This window comes from Corapipo altera, unplaced genomic scaffold, assembly GCF_003945725.1.
Source record: "Corapipo altera isolate COAL_440 unplaced genomic scaffold, ASM394572v1 48b, whole genome shotgun sequence".
In the NCBI taxonomy this organism is placed as follows: Eukaryota; Metazoa; Chordata; class Aves; order Passeriformes; family Pipridae; genus Corapipo; species Corapipo altera.
Window position 1 is genome coordinate 15,284,904 of NW_020884884.1, and position 20,354 is coordinate 15,305,257.

Sequence of the window (20,354 nt, forward strand, 5' to 3'; positions counted from 1 at the left end):
CATGGAAAACCATGTCTGACTAGCTGCTCTAGTGAACTCACTAGATCAGCCTGCTTGTTATTTGTGCAAATATACATTTATACTTGGTTTAAGTATAATTTTGGGCATTACTCTCGAGGTTTAACAACTTCTGTTATATGCCTCACCACAGTTGCTTCATTCCTAAATGTCTTTGAGGGCAGCAATAACATGCTTTTTCTTATTCCCACATTTTCCTAGGGCTCTGCTTGCATTGGTTCCCAAAATGAACTCAGCTATTTTGCCATCAGAAGCAGGGCTGTTAGATGCCCTGTATGGTCTCTGACTGATAAGGAATCTGCTTCTTCCCTTGCTGGGCTTTTAACTAAAAAACCTTAAATACAAAATTTTGCTATATGAATTACAGAAACATTACCAACTCTAGCATTTGAGGGTGATGTTGTATCATTAAATGATACAGATATTACAGGCACTCAATGCAAAGGATATATTGCATTAATACACCTGGAGAACTAAGTAGACCAGGTTATTACTTTCTGAGAGCCAAAACCTTGGCTCTGAGGCAAGATGCACAGAGAAGAGATTGCAGCTGGCAGAGATGACAGGTCACAATATGTAGAACTCTCTCAATCAAGATGGACCATTGTGGTTTGGGAATTGTTTTCTCTGAGCCTTTATTATAAATAGAGGCAGTGGTGAGATTATTTGAGAGCTCTGCTATAGTAATTCAATGGGTAGATACTGTATTTTCTGCATTTATGGTCTAGAAGAATAAAACAATGGCAACAACAAAATTTCTGGAGAAGGAAATATTTTTACCTGTGATTCATTCCAGTAATTGTGGAGCTTACTTTTTCCCCCACTCAGTTCAATGTATTTCAGAAAGCTCATGTTGCGATATAAACAGCTGTATGTTCCAACTAATGCTGTCACTATCTATGGAAAAGCAGAGGAAAAATAAAGCTCAGAAAACTTTTTCAAGACAAATAACTGCCAGAGTGGAGGCATTTATACATATAAATACCTATGTGTCTTTGCATATACATGGTAAAAAAAAAATTGGGAGGATAAATATGAAATAACTTCTATACCCTATAATCGTTCCTTATGGTAAGATAAATACAAATCTGTCTCTCCTTTCCATTGAAAAATGCTTTTAATTTCTGTTTTCTATAGAGAGTTGACATTCTAGGGAGGCAAGTCCACATAGTGGTGGCTGGCTTTTGAAGAAACAAAGAAGGAAACAAAAAAGAACATTTGTAAAACACACTAACACAAAGGCAGCATGGAGGTAAAAAATGAAGAAGACATGCCTGAGAAGCTCCAACTAAAAACCTAAGGCTAAATAATTATCCTTCACAAGTATCAGAATAACCCAGTACAGTCCTGGCTTAAATGTAGGTTAGCTGGGTTTGTGTTCAGGTATTTATGGGTATACAAGGTAAATTAATAATATGGCTGTTTGTTATCAAGTTGTTTGCCTCAGGATGTATAACAGAACATTTCTTTATGTACCACCAGAAACATTTTGGAGAAGAAAGGTAATGGATTACATTGTTGTGCGGAAAGAAAGATCATTTTGTAGTAATGTTTTCTTAACAATGTGATCCTGCCAGAAACTGAATGCCCTATTTTATAGCCATCAAAAGTAGTATAGTATGTTTCCTGTATTGTATGGGAGCTTTCTTTTTATTTACTTTTTAAAGAAAAGAATTTAAGTTCTACTGCTCTTTAATAGACTATCATCCAATCACAGCACTGGCAGACCCACACTGATTCTCCCTAGAACTTATCCATAGTCCAGTGCCTTACCTGTGTCAGCACAATTTTACCTGCTTCAGTAAGAGTCTCCTCACCAGGCTAGCAGACATGTACAGTATCTACCTTGAACTTATGTAACAGATTTACAGAAGAAACACATTAAAAAAGCCCAACCAACAAGGCCAAACAGGCTGCTATAGATCTTATCAATCTATAGTCACACATACTTTATTCTGCTAGTACCTAAACATTTAACATGTAATTACTGGAGTGAAACTTGGACGTCTTTTACAGCTTTCTTATGTTTCAAATTTCTTTTTTTTTTTTGTTTTCCTAGATTGTCATATTTGTTTTTTCCTGTATAGGAGTGGTAGAATTACAGAGGAGCATTAATCCATACATTTATGCACATCTTTTACCCAAAGGAAATTCCAGAGGAAACCACCCAATCTTGCAGAGGTACCATCATCCATGTCCATATGCAAAGAGTATTGTGCCTACAACTGCAGAACAGAACAGTCCTTTATGTGCAGCAATCAGTGTAATAATAATGGATTTGCTCTCACGGAGCACAGGGTCTCATAGAAGGGCCAAGCTGTTTCCTCTCCTGTAGACACTGTAGCTGAATCAGTCAGAAAAGCTTGGCATTGTTGTCTGTGATGCATCAGGAAACATTCCTCACTTACTCTGTGGTGTGCTCTTCCTCTGGCAGAGTGGCTACAGCAATTCCAACGGCTGGTAATGTCCCACACTACACTGCACAGCAACTGTAGTGTCAGCAGTGAATCTTGGGCCAAAGGCAGCACAAAAAACATGGAGTGAAATTCCATAACGATCTAACTAGCAGTTTACTGCCCTTTTGCCTTCTGAAAATAATTTCTGGGTTTTTTTAAAACATTTTCTACAAAATCAGCTTAACAGTCAAAACACAGGACTTGAATGGATAGTTAGAAACTGTGATTTCTAACAACAAGTTTCTATTCAGTTTGATAAAATGGTAAGAGATGAGTCTACACACCTCATTGGATTTACTGTGATGTTACTGCAAGGTAGCATAGCTACCTTATGTATATAAAAACCTGAAAATAAGTATTTTGTATCTGTTGCCAAGTTCACAATTTACTTAGTAGACTGTAACACAGTTGCAAGTTATTAAGGATTGAATCTCTGCAATAATTTGGTACAATACCATTTTAGCTCAGGTTAGAGCAAAAAATGGATAATTGGTATGTGGATACAAATTAGAGTTTAATATCCCATGCAGCTGTTTACATTTGCCTAATTAAGCAGCAGTGACTTCACATTAGCATTGCTATGAAACCATAAAGCAGAGACGGAGGCACAATCATGTTAGCTACCCTCCTCACGTCAAATCAATGCATGTTCAGTACTTTTTGTTTCAATGTTGCATTTTAGTGGTAGAGAAAAAACTCTTCATTTTTAAAGAGGAGCTTCAGGTTTGATACATTTGGTTTTGGTAAGAGTGCCAGGATTTTATAAAAAGACTACGCTCCTGTAGGCAGACAGTTTAGGCAGTAAGTGCAGAGCTTTAATGGAAACTCCTAACTTAAATATAATTGGAAGTCAGTGGGTAATTTTGCTTTTGGAGCCTTTACAGGAGTATCACAGTCACTTTGTACAGTAATAGAAAGTAAGTAAAATCCAGTCTATAAAAATGCAGTGCTGTTGTAACACTGAAGTTCTAACACTTTGACTATGTGGCATAAGCTCTTTGTTTCATGTATTTACCAGCAATTCTGGCACAGAGCTACTTGTTTTGCTTTTTGATTAAGGATCCCCTGAAGTTACACAGATGTAGCTAAGTTGGTATTTTGAGAGGTATGTACAATCAGGACAGGCCTTGGATTAACACAACACATCAACAGAACAGAAAAATTGCACTTTGGTCAGGACTATCAGAACTAACTGTTAACCATCAGCATAAGAACACAACCTCAGTTGGTGCCATTTTTAATGATTAGAAATAATACATTGTAAAACAAAAAGTGAAAAAATTCCAGCGTGATACTTATAAACAAAGAACAAATAGAAAACAAAAACCCTTCGGTTTTGCCTGATTTGTAGTATTTATCATACAACAGATCATTAGTCTGAGGTAACACCAGTACTAATTTTTTAGTCCTTCAAGGACTACTCAAAAATTAAGAACAGTGATAGCAATGCATGTTATGTTAAAAGCGAGACTTGATTAAGTCAAGCAAACTGTTACCCTTTTTAGTTAGGGATCTGTGGCTGCAAGTATAAAACTGGAAATAAGTCTATACAGTAGGAACTACAGAACATCAGAGTCCTGCGTGGCATGTTGCTAGCCCCTGTCAGCAATTAAGAGTACAGTTGATTATGTAAAAATCAGACATTTCAATACAGTAAAGACTTTGTTCCAGAATAGCCCTTAAGAAATTTAGAATACTGTTAGTTTGCATAAAATAGCCAAAAAAAAGATGAATTCAGAAGTCTAAATTTTGGCATGAGGTAAAACCATATGCATTTATTTTATCTGCATTTTAGATTTAGTACGCATAAAATTAAGTATGTTGACTGTAATGAATTCAGTCATACAAGTGCAAGTCTTCAGCTAGAATGTATTTTATGGCAGTTTATTTAAAAAATGTACCAGTAAATCATAAAAGAGGGATCATGTCCATTTAACGTTTATTGAAGTATACAGGAGGTTTTCTTTAGAATCAAATATGAGCATGAATATATGGCCAAACGTAAAATCTATCAAATTCAGTGAAAATTTTCTGACTTTAAATAGTAGCTGTAAGAATGACCAATATATATTCTTTGTTACAACCGCCCTCACTCTACAAGTAAAAAAAAATAATAAACATTCAGTAAACATTCTTTCCTAAGGTAGTTTCCCTTATATATCAGTGATTTATCCATTTTTTGTATACATAACTTTTTAAACATACCAATCAGTGGTTCTCACAATTGAAAAATAAAAGCACAAAAAAAGTTTACACTCTTGTACAGGTAAATAAAAGATCATTTTTAATTAAACTGTATATCCTTAAGGGCATAGTATAGTTTCAATTTCATTACCTATTACATAATTAACTTCTTACATACAAATATTGACATATTTGGCTTGTGCTTCAAAGCCGTTGTGTCTACAAAGTCCATGTCAATGCGACTCATAACTTGAAATCAGTGGGGACATCTTTACTGCTGCTGGGTTTAACCTGTTCGTGCAACATGGTCTCTTCTGAGCTTGTTGTGGCACTGCATTTTTCTGTGGAGTCGTCAGTGTCTGGATCCAATCCTTCAGGACAGGGAAGTTTTAGAAGTTCTTCCCGCAACTGAGCTGTATGACGCTGAATATACAAACAGAAGTCAGTGTGGAAGGCCATAGTTAAAACAATACTTTTCACAACGTCAGACAACATAAGACAAACAAAAAGAGTGAGTAGAAAAGGTTTAAATGTACTGTTTTAGTGACTGGATCAACTTCTCCCCCATACTGAAGGATTGGTACTTTCCTTTTATTGACAGAATAATTAGCAAGTGCTGCTAGGGACAAATTAAAGGCAGTCAACAGAATTGCAGCCAACAAGTGCATCAATATAAATGCTACGCTATTTGTCTTGTGGTTGAGTCACATTTGTGTTTGGTGATTGCAGGAGAAACTGGCTCAGACTAGGTAGGTCATACAGTCAAAACAAATTCATAAAGAGTTCATGATGAGATCTGTTACAGAGACAGATATGCAGAGATTTGTATACTGATCACAGTAACTAACAAACAGTAACTTCACTTTGAAGACCAGTCACGTTGAAACAATGCAAGTCTAGCAGTAGAAAAAAGAAGCCTTTAAAAATTTGGGGTTTGTATCTCAAGGGAAGAAAAAACCCCAAATACAGGTGTGTTGTCTGTGCAGGCACAAAATACACAAATGATAATACTTGGCTAGGAAGGCAGAAAGCATTTATAATGGTTATAATTTGATTAAAGTTAACACAGGTAAAAGTGGCTGTAGTGGACCACAGCTTAGTAACTGTGCTTGTCTACTCTAAAAACTTGTCTTCTGGCAAGGAATTTGTTCTAATGCAAATTTATCATTAACCTCTACCCACCCTTACTGGGAACAAAAAACCCCTCTGTATCTTATGTAAGTATTCATAGAAAAACAGGCAGGACAGGTGCTAAAGGAAAGTCCAACTTGTAGAAAAAAACCTGAGAAAGTGGAGTGCACATACATTTTATCTCTTACCAGCTAGGAAACTTAGGTTTGTTTATAGGTTTTAAAGTTGTCAGGGTTTTCTATTAGCACCATTATAAAACTCAGTCTGTGAGCAATTTAATTGCCCTTTGTCATCTTTAGATTAAAGGACATGAAATTATAAAAATCTCACCTTTAGAGCTGCTGCATGGTGGGACATAGTCCTGCCTACCCGTTTGTCACTGCTGTACTGCTGTATGTCTGCTATCCACTCTTCACACTGAGCCATGATCTCCACTCTTTTCAAGTAAAAGTGTTTGTGGATGACCTGCAAGAAAACATTCCCAGTGTAACATGGATGGAAGAACCATATACTTAAACAATACCAAATCTGCAAGATATCTATGGGTCTAACTGAATATAAGGAAAAAGAAAATCAGTATAAGAATAATTCAGCATTGAACCAGGCTGGAGATAAATTGTGGAATTTCTGTCCTTGGAGGTTTCCAAGACTCAACTGGAAAAAGCCCTGAAGAACCTGGTCTGAATTCAGCTGATGCTGTTTTGAGGAGTTCATTGGCCTGGATGTCTCTTCCAGTCTGTGTGAACCTACGATTTGTGTGCAGCCTGCCATTTCAGCAGTTGCTTGTGTTATCTGGGTGCAGGGTAAATGAGTACCAGGAATACAACAAGCAAAAGAGAAAGTGATAGCAGACTGCTACACACATTCTTCAGTTCAAGGATGAACTTACTACACAGGCACAATGTATGGACGTTTAAGTTTGCACAGAGGCGGTTACACAGACACCCTGTTAAGGCTTTTATTGCTTCCTTCACCACCCTATTTTACTAGAAAAGCACAAGTCTTCCCCTCTCACTAATCACTGGCTGCCCGAACAGAAAACAGATATGCAGAAATGCTGTAAACAGTAAGAGCATGGGAACATAACATGCTTCTGCAGAGAGAAAAAGGATCATACCAGCTGCTACGGAAGAGATGCAATCACAGTTATATGCCCTAGGCAGAGGCAGCACCTCTGGGGACAACAGACTTCCCAGGCAATAGTAGTTGAGCTTTCCACAGTTTTGGTAGGAGCAAGTATTTGATTGCAGAGTAATTTTTGTATTTAAGTACACATTTGAGTTTAAAAAACCCAACCAATCAACCCTCACACAAAGTTGTGAAACTTTGCTTAGTGTTGGCTTTGTCCTAAACATTTTTCTAAAACTGTGAATGGTGAAAGAAACAATAAAATCAAACAAATTTTATTGAGCACAGAGAGTTCTTGGCAATATTGCAACTTAATTGGCAAAATCATCTTTCCCTCCGGAGGTTAGAGAATATAGCTATCTGTCTAAAGAGAAACTGCATATTCAAAGTGTGACTTCAATTCTGGATGCATTCCTTAAATCCATAATGGAGCTTGAAGAACTCCCTAAGACTGGCAGTTTAGATCTCCCGAGCCTACCTGTCATTTAAGACACTAAAGAGAAGACAGCTGAGATTTTTGAAGACAACAGATCTCAGGATGTATGTTCTTAAAGACTTCAGTTTTCAGGATGCCTTTGCATTTATGTTACTGAATTGATCATCACTGTTAAGGTTCCTAAGATAACCCTACAAAAAACCTAGAGGTCTTAACAACAAGCAAGTCTCCCAGGGAAGTACTCAGGTAATCTGAGAGATGTGTTTTCATAATTGGATGGGGCCGCAGATGGAATCCAGCATTCTTCCAAAAGCTGCCTTTTTCATACCAGCAAGTGAAAAAGCTGACCTGGAGAGTAAGCACAATATTGCTGAGACTCTTTTGAAGGAAGCTGCAGCAGCAGTAACCTGGGATTCAGTTACCAAATGCTGTAATACTGCATATCCTTCATTTCTGTATATGTGAGAAGAAACACGGAGCATTACTGTCAGGGAGCCCACTGCTTTCTTACATCTTTAATTAATTTAATCTCATTGTACTTTGAGAACTCCTTTGCCAAAGTGATATCGTTACATTAGCTAGAAGAAAAGGACCTCTTAGCAGAGGTTATTTGATTATGTGTCACAATATTATCTTTATCATAGTCTTGGTATATCTGAAGTGTTTCCTACTACTTACTTCAAATTCATGTTTCTTGGAAAAATACTTCCTGTTAGTTATTCAGACTAATGAGCAGACTAATGCCCATTTGTAGGCCTGATCAACAGTTTTTACAGGCAATGTAGAAGTACCACTCAGCATTAAGAATGAGCTGAGCTGAATGAACCATGTTCTACCAAACTGTACCAAGCCTCTGTTCAGGTCAGTCCCAACTCGTGTGCATTCCTGTTTCCCAGAAAAGAATCTGTGAAGTCAGGTGCATCCTTATTCACTTCAGTCTCTTGAGTCAGTTGCCCCAGGCTAAAAACTGACATCTCATGCATGATGTTTCCAAATATTTGCGTTATTCTTAATGCTCAAACAAGAGAAATATTTACTGTGTTTCACAAAACCTACCTCCTTAAAACATGGTGACGGATTTCTCATTTGTTCAAGCATTGCCCACTTGACTGTTGCCTGTCGTATATTTCCATCATATTCTCTGGAGCTCTGGGTACCACTTGGAGTACCTCTTGATCGTTCATAACCTGGTTCATTAAAATATGGTTCTGCTACCAGTATTAGGGATTGGACAGACACTAACACCTGTCAAGAGAAGAAACTAAATATTAAAATTGTGCTACCCAAATGTTTTTACAAATATACATAATTCTGGTCACCTTATGTGAGTGCAAACCCACTTCTATTGCAAAGTACTTTCATTTGTAACACAGATTACGTCCAAGTTTTTAAACTGAAACCAGCACTACAAATACAAAAACACCAAGTCCTGTGACTGTGTATTTGGCTCAAACACTAATTAAATGACAAATGTCAGTTCAAAAAAACCCCCAAACCAAACAAACACAAAGATACAAATATAAATGCAAGGCAGTATTTACAGGAAGAAATGTCTGGTTGTACCCTTTTCTGAAAGAAAGTGTATTTGTCAAGTTCTCAGTCAACAATTTTGATTTTTTTTTTTCCTGCAGCTGAGCTTGCTAATTCCTCTAAATCAGAACTAGATGGAAAAGGAATGAGGGAGGTGAAATGCCAGGTGAACCACTGAAATTAATCTTGATCTACATTTTTTCTTTCAAATGAATGTTCTTAGCCCTTTCATTTCATATTTTACAAAAAACACTGTGTCATATGCCATTAAAACAAAATCTCAGTATTCCTCTTTAAATAGGAAAAAAAAATGTTTTCAGTACTATATCAACAAAGCACCAACTATTCAGTGATTAGGAAATGACAGTTTTCCCTCCTTCAATTCTACCATGCAGCACATGTGGGAATAGATGTTTACATAAATACAAGGCATTTAACTATACACTCAGATATCCCTAATATAAAACAAATAATTAAATAGATACATAGGGCACTTAGGAATCCAAATGTATATGTACTGCATATTAATGATTTGATGGCTTGCTAATTTTTCCAGTATTAAAACATTCATCCCTGTCAACTAACTTTTTTATTAAATGAAAGACAGATTTTTCTTATATACTTAGAACCAAGTCGAGCAACAATTTCAGAGATTACAATTCTGCACACAAACTTAGTTCCAAAACTGTAAAGAATTCAAAACCAGAGATTTGAACACTTACATTTCCTCAATAATTGAAAAGCTGATGTATGTTACAGATCTAGGAATGGCATTTCCAGCACTGGGCATACTTAGGTGCAAGATATCCATGTCAGGGCAGCTGTTTCTGGAACTGACTCTCCCCCCAGCCTAGATACAATTTACAGCTTGAAGACATTCCCTAATTTAGCAGCCCAGTTTGTGAATTTGGATATGGAAGACAAAAGTCCTCCTTTTTCTTGGTAGATGCAGAATGTACAGCTTGCAACAGATAGATACCATGACAGTGGCAATTCAAAACTTGGGTTCCTTCCCAGAGCAGTGCCCTGACAACTAGGTAGTTCTGCTCTGTGCTTATGTGTGGCATTCTCTCAGAGCTTCTCTTGTTGCAAAGCCAGCACAGAAGTGTTCCAGCTTTTCATACCCTCTGCAACGTGTACTCACTCCACAGACACAATGCTAAATCAGTAACTTGTATCAAAGCAACAGTCCAAGAATCAGCTGAATGACCCAGGTTAACCTCAGTCCCACTACCATCTCGCAGGAATACACCTTCACTACTTTAGGCGCCACTGCACCTTGTTACTTTGTAGTTGGGTAGTGGCTGTGCTTCAATTATAGCAGAGAAGGGCAATCTAGGGCAATCTGATGGATTGGGCACATAGCTGTGCAGTGGGAAAAATGAAGTAGCATCCCTCAGTGAGCTGAGAAGGAAAATCAAACAAGTTTTTCTGTTCCTCAGGCAGGTGCTAGTACATGATACTGTGTACATCATCACAGTCTCCTGTACCCACCCAGCATTCAGCTAGAAGCAGCCATGGCTATTTACTGTCAAACCTTACAGAATGTGCCTCGCAAATCAGGTTCCAGCAAGCAAACCAAAAAAGGCAGAACATTAATGCAAAAGTGCTAAGCCAAGCCAGAGTACCCTAGGGCTGAGGCTTCGGGTACCAAAGGTGTTTTGCTGATCTGTGGCCTTTATGTGTTTCAGGAAGTAGCTGGACTTCGCTTTTTAAAAATTTTGTATTTTAGATCTATATAATTGTTTTAAGTAACTATGGTAGAGAAATTTGACACTGCAGCATTGTACTTTCTGGGCCCGAATAAGCAGTTGATACCTTGAATAATAACTGTAATGAATGAGAAACTCTACACTGATCTTCCAGTTTCACTGGGTTATAAAAGTTAATTTCATAAGTATTTTGGGTGGTCTGACAATAGTTCAATCTCTGAGCCAGAAGAAACATGTAGTGCTCAATTCTTTCCAAGCAATTTATTTAGTCCTACAGCTGTTTTCCAATTAACAGCTATGTTTTTCTCCCAGTATGGTGGGGATGGGACTTTTCCCAACAATTTTCATACTATTTTAAAAAATGAATCTCGAAAAAAAATTTTAAATTTTAAACTCAAATGCTGCATGTGATTTCTAACAATCAAATCTAACACTTTAATCTAAAAAAAAAGAACTCTAGTGAAAATAAGACTTCCTAATACTCCCACCTTTCTACAATGATTTTACGGTTAAAGTCCAAAATTGCAGTTCATCTCTTCATTAAGAAATTTTATCTTGGGAGACTTGCACTATGTAAGGAAGTCTTGGATACCTATCACAATGTTTGTTACTCCCATGGTGAAAAAGTTTTTCCTAACATTTCATCAAAATTTCCCATGTCCCATCTTGTGTCAACTGGTACTTGTCCTAGTGCTTTGCATCTAGAAGACGTGCCTTCTCTATCCCTTCCCCATTCAGGTATTGAAGACAGCAGTAAGATCTCTGCCACTGGTCCAGCCACTTTTCCAAACTTATAATACACATCTCATCGGTTTGGCTACAAGGTGCTAAGGGAGACTGTATCTTGCTGAAGTCAAAGTGAGCTACATCCACTGCTGTCCCTTTGTGCAAAGCCAGGCACCTCACTTTAGAAGGCAAGGGTAAGCTCTGTTCTGCCCAGTAAACCCACACTGCCTGTTCTCGTTTTCATGTGCTTGAAAATAGCTTCCAGGATTATTTGTTCCATAATCTTCCCAAGGACCACAAAGTCTTGCTGACCAGCTTACAGCTCCCCAGGTCCTCTCTCTTGCTGATATTGAAGCTGAGTGGGAGATTTGCCAGGAAGCTCCTTTAATTGTTCTGACTGTCAAAGATGAGAGCTGATGGCTCTGCAGTGATATCAGCTGGCTCCCTCAGCTAACCTGGATGCACTGGGTTTGGTTCCAAGAACATGTGGGTCCAAGCAGCTTGAATATTGTTTCCTCTTCTGTAACTCCTCATTCTCAAAAACCTTCCTAGTCAGGGCTCAGGGACATATGAAAGCAAACCTTACCCCTAAGAGTGAGACAAAGATGACCTCTGCTTTTTCTATGCCCCACTGAGCAGTAGGAAAGCCTAAGGAAAATTTGTTCTTTTGCTGCCAGTATACTTAGAAGAAGCTCTTCTTGTTCCCCTTTATATCCCTCACCATTTTAGAGCCCAGCTGAGCTTTAGTTTTCCTAATTTCTCTCCTGAATGTTTGAGTAACGTCCTTTTATTCCTCACAAGTAGCCCATCCCCTCTTTCTGCCTTCTGTGTACTTTCTTATTGCAATTGAGCTTAGGCAGGAGTTCTTTTTTACCCATGCTGGCCTTCTCCCTTTCTTGCTTGACTTCCACACACTGGAACAGATCATTCTTGAATTTTTAGGAGACTGATCAATCAGTTCTCCACAGCCAAATCCTGAACAAGCTGAAATCTGTTCTGCTGAAGGCAGTAATTCTATTATACTGAAACAGAAACTGTACAGGCTTCTAGGATTTGGAACAGAAAATGTACCTTGTGCTATGTAATTACTCCAAAGAAGGAATAAATTCAGAAACTGCCATAGGAAAGAAGCTTTACTTTTATTTAATGCCTGTGCTTATGAGTCAGTGCATTTCTATGAAACAAAGCTGCAAATTATAAGGGCTCCATGTCCTTATAATGGTATTTATAAGGACCGTATGTCCCAATAAATTCTGCTCTAATGTAACACTAATTGTTATTGAACACAGTATAGCTACACTGTAACTCCCTGCTCCTTTATTCCTCTTGTAGACTTCGGAGGAGCACAGTTAGTGTGCACTAGTGTACTACACTTTCTCATCTCTCACAATGTGGAGTCTCTTTTGTCTTTATCATAAAAAACTTGTGATAATTCCAGGAGGAATTATCTTCTCTTTTTCTTCTTTTTTTAATTTTAAAAAATAAAGCACTTCAAAGCATCTGAGCAGAACCGGTGCAGGAACGATCTGCACACGTGAACAGTTGCTCTTCAAGACAAGACCAATAAGAAATACTGGTTTCAAAGAGCACTTTGAAGAACTTCTCTACTCTACAGTGTTCCTTTTCTAGTGTTCCAAGGCGTTTTCTGGACTTTTGTCCTATTTATGTTTATTTGAAGAAGAAAATTCTGCTTTAAAAATTCTACAAAAAGAATCCTTAGGACCAACAGACCACTTACTACTCCTAGATGATATCCTTAAGAGAATGAAGAAATTGCTCACCTGCAAAAAACTTGATGTTTGGGGATTCCATTTCTCTTCTGGCCTCCCATGCCATGTGTTCAGTATGCTTAAACACACCTGAAAAGGTGATGTTATTAATACCACAAATATTATGACAAAACTGTTCTGCTTGGACAGCACAGAATGTTAACATTACATTAATTTATTTTTGACAAACTTTTGTATAACTTCATTCTAAAAGTCAAATTTGTTTCCTATCACAGAATCAATTAGGTTGGAAAAGATCCTTTGAGATCATCGAGTCCAATCTATGGACAAACACCACCATGTCAGCCAGACCACGGCACTAAGGGCCACATCCAGTCTTTTTTTAAAGACCTCCAGGGATTGTGACTCTATCACCTCCCTAGGCAGTCCATTCTAATGTCTAATCACTCTTTCTGTGGTGAAATTCCTCCTAATGTGGAGAAATTCCTCCTAAACCTCCTCTGGCATACCTTAAGGCTTGTTACTCTAACACAGGAATCAAGTTGACCTACCTTGCCATCATTGTAGAGGTTTGGATTAAATCTCACGCTGTGGCCTCCAGTTGTTTCCAGATTCACAAGCGGGGGGGAATTAGGATAGTCTTGTGGGAAATACACATCAAATTCAAAGCAACCATTTGCGTAAGGGGTGTCTGCAGGACCAGTAATGAGAACCTACCATTGTTAAAAAAAAAAAAAAAAAGAAAAACTCTTAACCCCCTCCATCCTTATATTTGTCACACAGTTGAGATTTGATAAATTACATGAAGCATTTTATTTCCACATGCTACTTAGCAGAAAATATTATTAGACATCACAACCATACACAGGCTGTCATTCTGTTCATTTTGATACTGTGGGTAAGTGAAGCCTTTGCGAACATTCCTTTTTCCAGATTACAAATGGAAAGCAAGACAGAAGGAGCTGAAACTCTTCTCCACATTGGATGCTATTAACAGAATGTTTCCTCAGGTCCAGAGACACTCTGTATACAGAGACACACTGTGTACTTCTTCATACCTACTGCCTACCACTTAAATGGTCACAGGCAAAGACACACTTTGACCATAATGGAGAAACAAAATTAAAGTTTTCCCTTTGGAATAGCTGAAGAAGAATGAACTTTGTTCTGGGAATTCTCCTTGGCTGACAGAACACTCCTGAGGCAGATGGACTCTCCCTGACAAGTTATTGAGAAATCAGAATCAGACTCAGATACTACTTCTTACGTTAACGTTTGGACAGCAGTTAAAGTACACATGAAATGCTTCTGGTTTTTCCTAAGATTTAAAGCACCTTCTTAAAAATTTATATGCCAAGCTGAAGAGAGGAATAAAAATAACTTTGCTCCTTTACCTTCATTATGTCAAGCCTCTCCTCATCGCAACGTACAAAAACGCTGGATGAGGATGAGAGAGGCAGTGAGGTTGAAAGAGTCACAGCTTCTTGAGCAAGACGTCGGGCTCTGGCAGCACTGTTGGCGTCACTTGCATTTTTTACCTGAGACATGTAGTGGTAATTGACTTTAAAAACCAATTTTCCGTCATCATCTTCAGAAACCATTTCAAATGTATCTAGAAGAAAATTTTAATGCATCAGGAAAGGAGTGAAGTTAATAATGAATTAGTCTTGGATAAAGATTCTGACTATTAAAATCAGGAAAGTTTAATTTGCATTACACTAATGTACAAAACTATGTATTTTGTGAGTTAACAGTGATCACAGAAAAAGCATTAACAGTGCTGGATTGAAATAATTTCTGCAAGCTTTCACATGCAACTTGTCACATATACACCATTCCCAATTTGGAAAGCTACCAGCTATTCCAGATCAGGAATATAATGACACGAATACATAATAATGCTAATAATGGAATTTGTGTGATGCCAAGTGCCAATGGTATTTACTCGTGTGCTGGTTGCAATGTTATTAAAGAATCACAAAAAATTACAGTGGAGCTGGTTTTCTTGAATCACTTGCTATGCAACATCTGCAGCTCGGCTGCCAGAGGGAAAAGCTCCCATTACAAACCTCTCTATCTCCTACTCTTGGCATATACTCCAAAACCATTTGTGAGGAAAACTGCTTACAAATACAACAGGAAAGTAAGGTGACTGCAAATGCTGTCACTGCAACTAAAAAAATAGTCAGAGAACACGTTTTTGCAAGAATTCTATAGCTTTTTTTGGATAAGATACTATTAGTTCTTCATGCTTTTTTTTTTGGTAACACATTCCCCCTATGGCCAAAGTAAGGACTGATTCCCATCACATTATCCAAATGCAACATATTGCATTCCATGAAAGGACAATGAAATTTACCACAGTTCCATTTAAAAAACATGTTTTGATTTGGATTCTATTCTATTTAAAAAATAAAAGCTACATAAACAAATACATATAGAACCATATACGAGCTTTAAAAAAAAAAATCAAACAACATTTCAATGTAATTTGAGAACTGAAAGACTCACAAATCATTACTGTAATGAAAACACAAAGACCATCATTAAATTCATCTAGTCCCTCGAATTACTCTAGTATATGCTTAAAATATTTCTTATTTGTTCAAAGCGTGCATGAGTTGGTAACCTGAAAATACAGACTTATTTAATTTTCCATATGTGAAAGTTATTAGTGGTCACATGTGTAAAATAGTTGTTAACTTTTAAAATACTAAGGAATTCCATCCAACAGAACACATATTTCTTCACTGTCTGCTTTCTAAACACAAACATTCACACTTCTCAACCTACCAAACTGGAGTTTTTTCATGACAGCCACATACTTTTCTTCAAGAGACCGTAAAACAGACAAAGGCTTGGGCTTCACAGCAGCCTTTTTGGAGTATTCAGCCATCTTCTTTTCTGTTATATAAAATGTGATGATTATTGGTAGTTACCTATGTAATTCTGAGACAAGCACAGTAAGCATTTGGGGATTATTTAAATTGAAATGACATTTTGTGGTTACCTTCTTTTGCAGAGAAGTCTCAAAACTGGGCATCGTTCAGGATATACAAATCTCTTTTTCTCACTACTATATATTTCATTATCTGAACAGCTTAAAGTAAATAAAGGTCATAATCTCAGCTCAGAAATAATTAATGACTGCTGCTGTTATGAATATTTTTTTATTGTTTCTTTTATTTTTTTAATTTAAAACAGGAAGCTTGCTTGTGTGGATGGCTATTTCCACATGAATTCTTGGACTCTCCAAAATCAGAAGCAGATTATACATGCCTTTAGAAAATCCACTTCCCTGATTCAGCTACCTTTCCTTTAGTTTTCTTTACTGGACAAGCAGATGGTGCTTTGAAATTCTGCTGGTTCAGTCCAGGTTTTAGACCTTTTTTCTGCATTCATCTAGTCAACAGCTAATCTAATTGACAAGATTTAGTTTTAACAGCAAATGCATTACTCTTAAAGGTCACATATGTTGTTTTTTCTGCCAAGAAAAACAATAATAAAAAAGGTGCTATGTACCTGTGCTGGAAGTCGTGAGGTTTACTCTAACTTACTTGAATTATTCTGTTTCATGATCAAAACATTTAAGACTACCACAAGGTTCCAACCACCTTTGAAAACGTAGTCAGTGGTTGGGGACAGAAAGGAAGTATTTTGTCTTGCTTTTCAGCTAATTTTTAAGTTATCTTTTAATGACTGCATTACAAATAAACACTATATACTTTATATACTTATAAAAGTATTTCTATTTTACCTTGGTTTGCTTGGCGCAAACTGGTGGTAGCAGCATAAACTATCTCTGCAGTCTTTTGGATGTCTGGTACCAAAAGGGTCAATCCCTCTGGTTCTTGATCAGAAGTATCTGGTTTTACTCCTGCTTTAGCTTTGTCTTTTTTAGACCTGTATGGGGCAATGAAATAGGATACACCATGAGGGAATATTTTTCAGCCAGAATATTTGTAAACAGGAAAAAACATCAAAGCTAAAGGAATCAAGATTAAAACAAGCCTTCTAAAATGGAATGTCTCTCTCTATCTCCAGGTTAATCACTGAATGTAGCAATCAGTTGTGACAACACTGAACATGCCGTCCTGCTTTGACAAACAGATGTACATCTGATACAATGAGTAAAAATATGAACATAAAGTCAGCAACACCAGTACAGCAGTTTCTGCTTCAACCTTTCAGTGCTCGATTGTTAAACTGCATGCTGATCTTATGTTTGCACACTTCCACAAAGAACTAGAAAAGCTTACAAAATCAATCTGACAAAGATCATGTCATGTCACACATGTGCGTTTCATCCATGCAGACCTTGTGCAAAACTGAGTCCTAAACAGGTAATAAAGTATTCTTTCTTGCTACACAATACACTAGCAATTATTGAAAATACATCAATGGTAAAACTGCAGGAAGCCTCTAGTGAAAATTCACAACATGTATATGAACAGCAACCCAGGCATCACAGGACAGTAGATCAAATATGACATTTGTATCTCTCTGCAGTTCTCTTCTGGGCTACAGAGATTTAGACCTTTTATTTCAGTGAACAGTTTAATGTAACAATTAAAAAAATCTTAATATATAGAAGGCATCTAGATTATGTTGGATGTTTATAATCTAAGTATTGCAAATTAAAATGTCAATTTAAACACCTGAAATTTTTCTAATGACATAATTTTAAAATACAGTATATACTAATACCATTGTTTGATAGAAGCTAGTTGCATAGTAATTTAAGATGTATTTAAATAGTTAGATTGTGACAATCCAGTCTTTACTAGCATATTCATTTCAACTGTTGAAATGAAGACAATGGTATTTGATATGAATGTAACCTAAATGTAAAAGCTTCTATGTTTTAAGAACTAACATAAATTTACACTGTCATCCTGCAAAACTTAATAGATTTTAATGCTAACAGCCCCCAAATTATTTTTTTAAAATTTATAAATTTTTTGTTTCAATAGCACTTGTTCATTTTAAAACCCAAACAAGTTCAATAGCCAAGATGCACTGGTTTTCTCTTTACCACTACAATATCTAGATGCAAACCAGGAAACTATCGACACAGGAAAAAATAGCAATTTAATGCCTTGATGTACCAAACATATTTTAGCAACTATAACATTTCTGTATTTTATTCTAGACTGAAATTGTGCATAATGAATGAGTCTCTAAACTATTCAGTAGAGGTGATTACAGTAATACTGAATACAGTCTTTGTACTCTACCTAATCAAATGAGAATATCCCTAGAGCATTAATAACAAAATTAATTACTGCAGCATAGTACATTTTCCCTGTTCCAGATTTGATCCAAAAGGATGTTAGCCCATTGTTGACTTCAAGCAATGCTGAGCTTTCAGATCCTCAAAGTTAGGAGGAAAGCACCAGAACCAGCACCAGGTAGCATCTGAGGAACAGTTTAAGACAAAGAAGCAGCAGCTGCCTCTCCCATTCAAAATTCCTTGTTGTTGCATTTTTACTTGTGGAAAGCTAGGCCAACATTTTTAAATAACCTACTAGGCACATTCAGAAATGTCTATTTAAAGCCACTAAACCTCAGTGACAACCTGTTTTAATGCCACTGACATACTAGCAGCTACCAGTCCCAAGAAAGGTATACAGATTTAGATCTGCCTGCTATTGACGTAGAAGCCTTAAGCTATTTGCTACAAAACCCTTGGAGAAATTCTGGCTGAAGTGAAATGTCAGTGGGCTTTAGCAAAGAGAAAGATGTGTGAAAAGCCATATAAATGTCCTTAGTGAAGGTACTGAAAGAGAAATGAATTCTTACAAATACGTTTTCAAGACAGTTATCTTGTAGGTCTTTCATCTTCCACATGGTTTCACAATTTAAACTACTCGGTTTTTTGGTTTTGCTTCTACTTTGTCTCAGAATCAAAAAAATTAAGGTGTTTGCCCCACTAAACAAAAAGCTTAACAATTCCTATAGATATAGTGAGTTACTGAGAGCAACTACCTCAGCAGACAAAGAATATATATCCAGTTGAAGTAGTAGGAAAAGGAGACATCTAATCAAACACAAACTTTCAGTACCAATAGTATAATTTCCTCTCATTCTCCCTGCTGTATAGAACAGTTACATTTCAGCATTTTTGAACTATCAAAAGAGAATGTATTCTCCTAACATCTCCTTTGCCACCCAATGCTGTCCACTGTAACCATGAGCACAACAGACAAACCTCCCCCTTCTCCTCAGAATATACTTTTTAAATCAGGTGTTTGCAGAACAGCTCTACCCTGACACCTGTAGTTATCTGGGGCTTATGTGACGATCTGCATTACCAAGCTGCCTAACTTCTGAGTCAGGCCATAACTGTGGAAGAACAGTTTAGGAAGCAAAATGCAGGAATAAATCTAATTCAGACACACTCTCACCTCACCCCTGCCCCATCCTGATCTCATTTTTTACCTTGATCCTTCCTAATCAGGGATTTCAGTTTCTTAGGGAGTATAAGGTAGCTGATCCCAAGATCAGACATACTGCATCAACATTTGGTTTTCTCACACAAGTCTTCCTTGTATAGTGTAGTTAGGGTGAAGGTAACTTTTCCCCCCACTTTTGAGGAAAAACCCAAATGATATTGCCATAACTTGCAAGACTCCTATTAGTGATGACCTCCAGTTTTATTCCCTCATTTTGTTTTCCTACCCCTTTATTTGATCCAAACCTTTTGCTATAAGAATACCAACTTAGTGCAATCAATCCCACACAGTTCATAAGATTATAGTATCATAGGCCCATAGAAGGGTCTGGGTTGGAAGGGACCTTAAAGATCACCTAGTTCCAACCTCCCTGCCATGGACAGGACACCTCCCACTAGATCAGGTTGCTCAAAGCTCCATCCAGCCTGGCCTTAAACACTTCCAGGGATAGGGCATCCACAACTTCTCTGGGCAACCTGTTCCAGTGCCTCACCACCCTCACAGCAAAGATTTTTTTTCTACTATTTAATCTAAACCTACTCTCTTTCAGTTAAAAGCCATTTCCCCTCATCCTGTCACTACATGCTCTTGAAATAAGCTCTCCTGTAGGCATCTGCCTCATTATCTTATTCTCTACAACTTTAGTGTTATATGCAAATAGTTGGAGAAATATAACAGTACTTTACAGTTTCTCAGTTTATTTACAATCAAATAACGGTAAATCAAACAATTCCCTAGACTCTAGATGGGAAAACCTGTCAAAGGATTCCCAGCAGTATGTACTTTCACACTGACCATAACTTTTTGAAGTTCACACAGTTTTGCCACCTGAGACAGAACTGAACTTC

The 20,354-nt window shown here is 37.2% G+C and overlaps 1 protein-coding gene across 7 annotated transcripts in view; it reads right to left on the reverse strand.

Moving 5' to 3' along the window:
- Positions 1-2,072: 2,072 nt before the first annotated feature.
- The window catches only part of BIRC6 (baculoviral IAP repeat containing 6), a 172,705-nt gene continuing 154,423 nt past the window's right edge, over positions 2,073-20,354 (reverse strand). For all 7 annotated transcript variants that reach the window (XM_027641287.1, XM_027641285.1, XM_027641289.1 and 4 more), the window contains 8 exons: positions 16,809-16,954; positions 15,845-15,955; positions 14,446-14,663; positions 13,603-13,764; positions 13,103-13,180; positions 8,410-8,598; positions 6,120-6,254; positions 2,073-5,081 (listed from right to left, as the gene is read on the reverse strand). In XM_027641287.1, the coding sequence (XP_027497088.1) occupies positions 4,902-5,081; positions 6,120-6,254; positions 8,410-8,598; positions 13,103-13,180; positions 13,603-13,764; positions 14,446-14,663; positions 15,845-15,955; positions 16,809-16,954 (1,219 nt within the window). In that variant the 3' untranslated portion in view covers positions 2,073-4,901. The remainder of the gene's footprint in view (positions 5,082-6,119; positions 6,255-8,409; positions 8,599-13,102; positions 13,181-13,602; positions 13,765-14,445; positions 14,664-15,844; positions 15,956-16,808; positions 16,955-20,354) is intronic.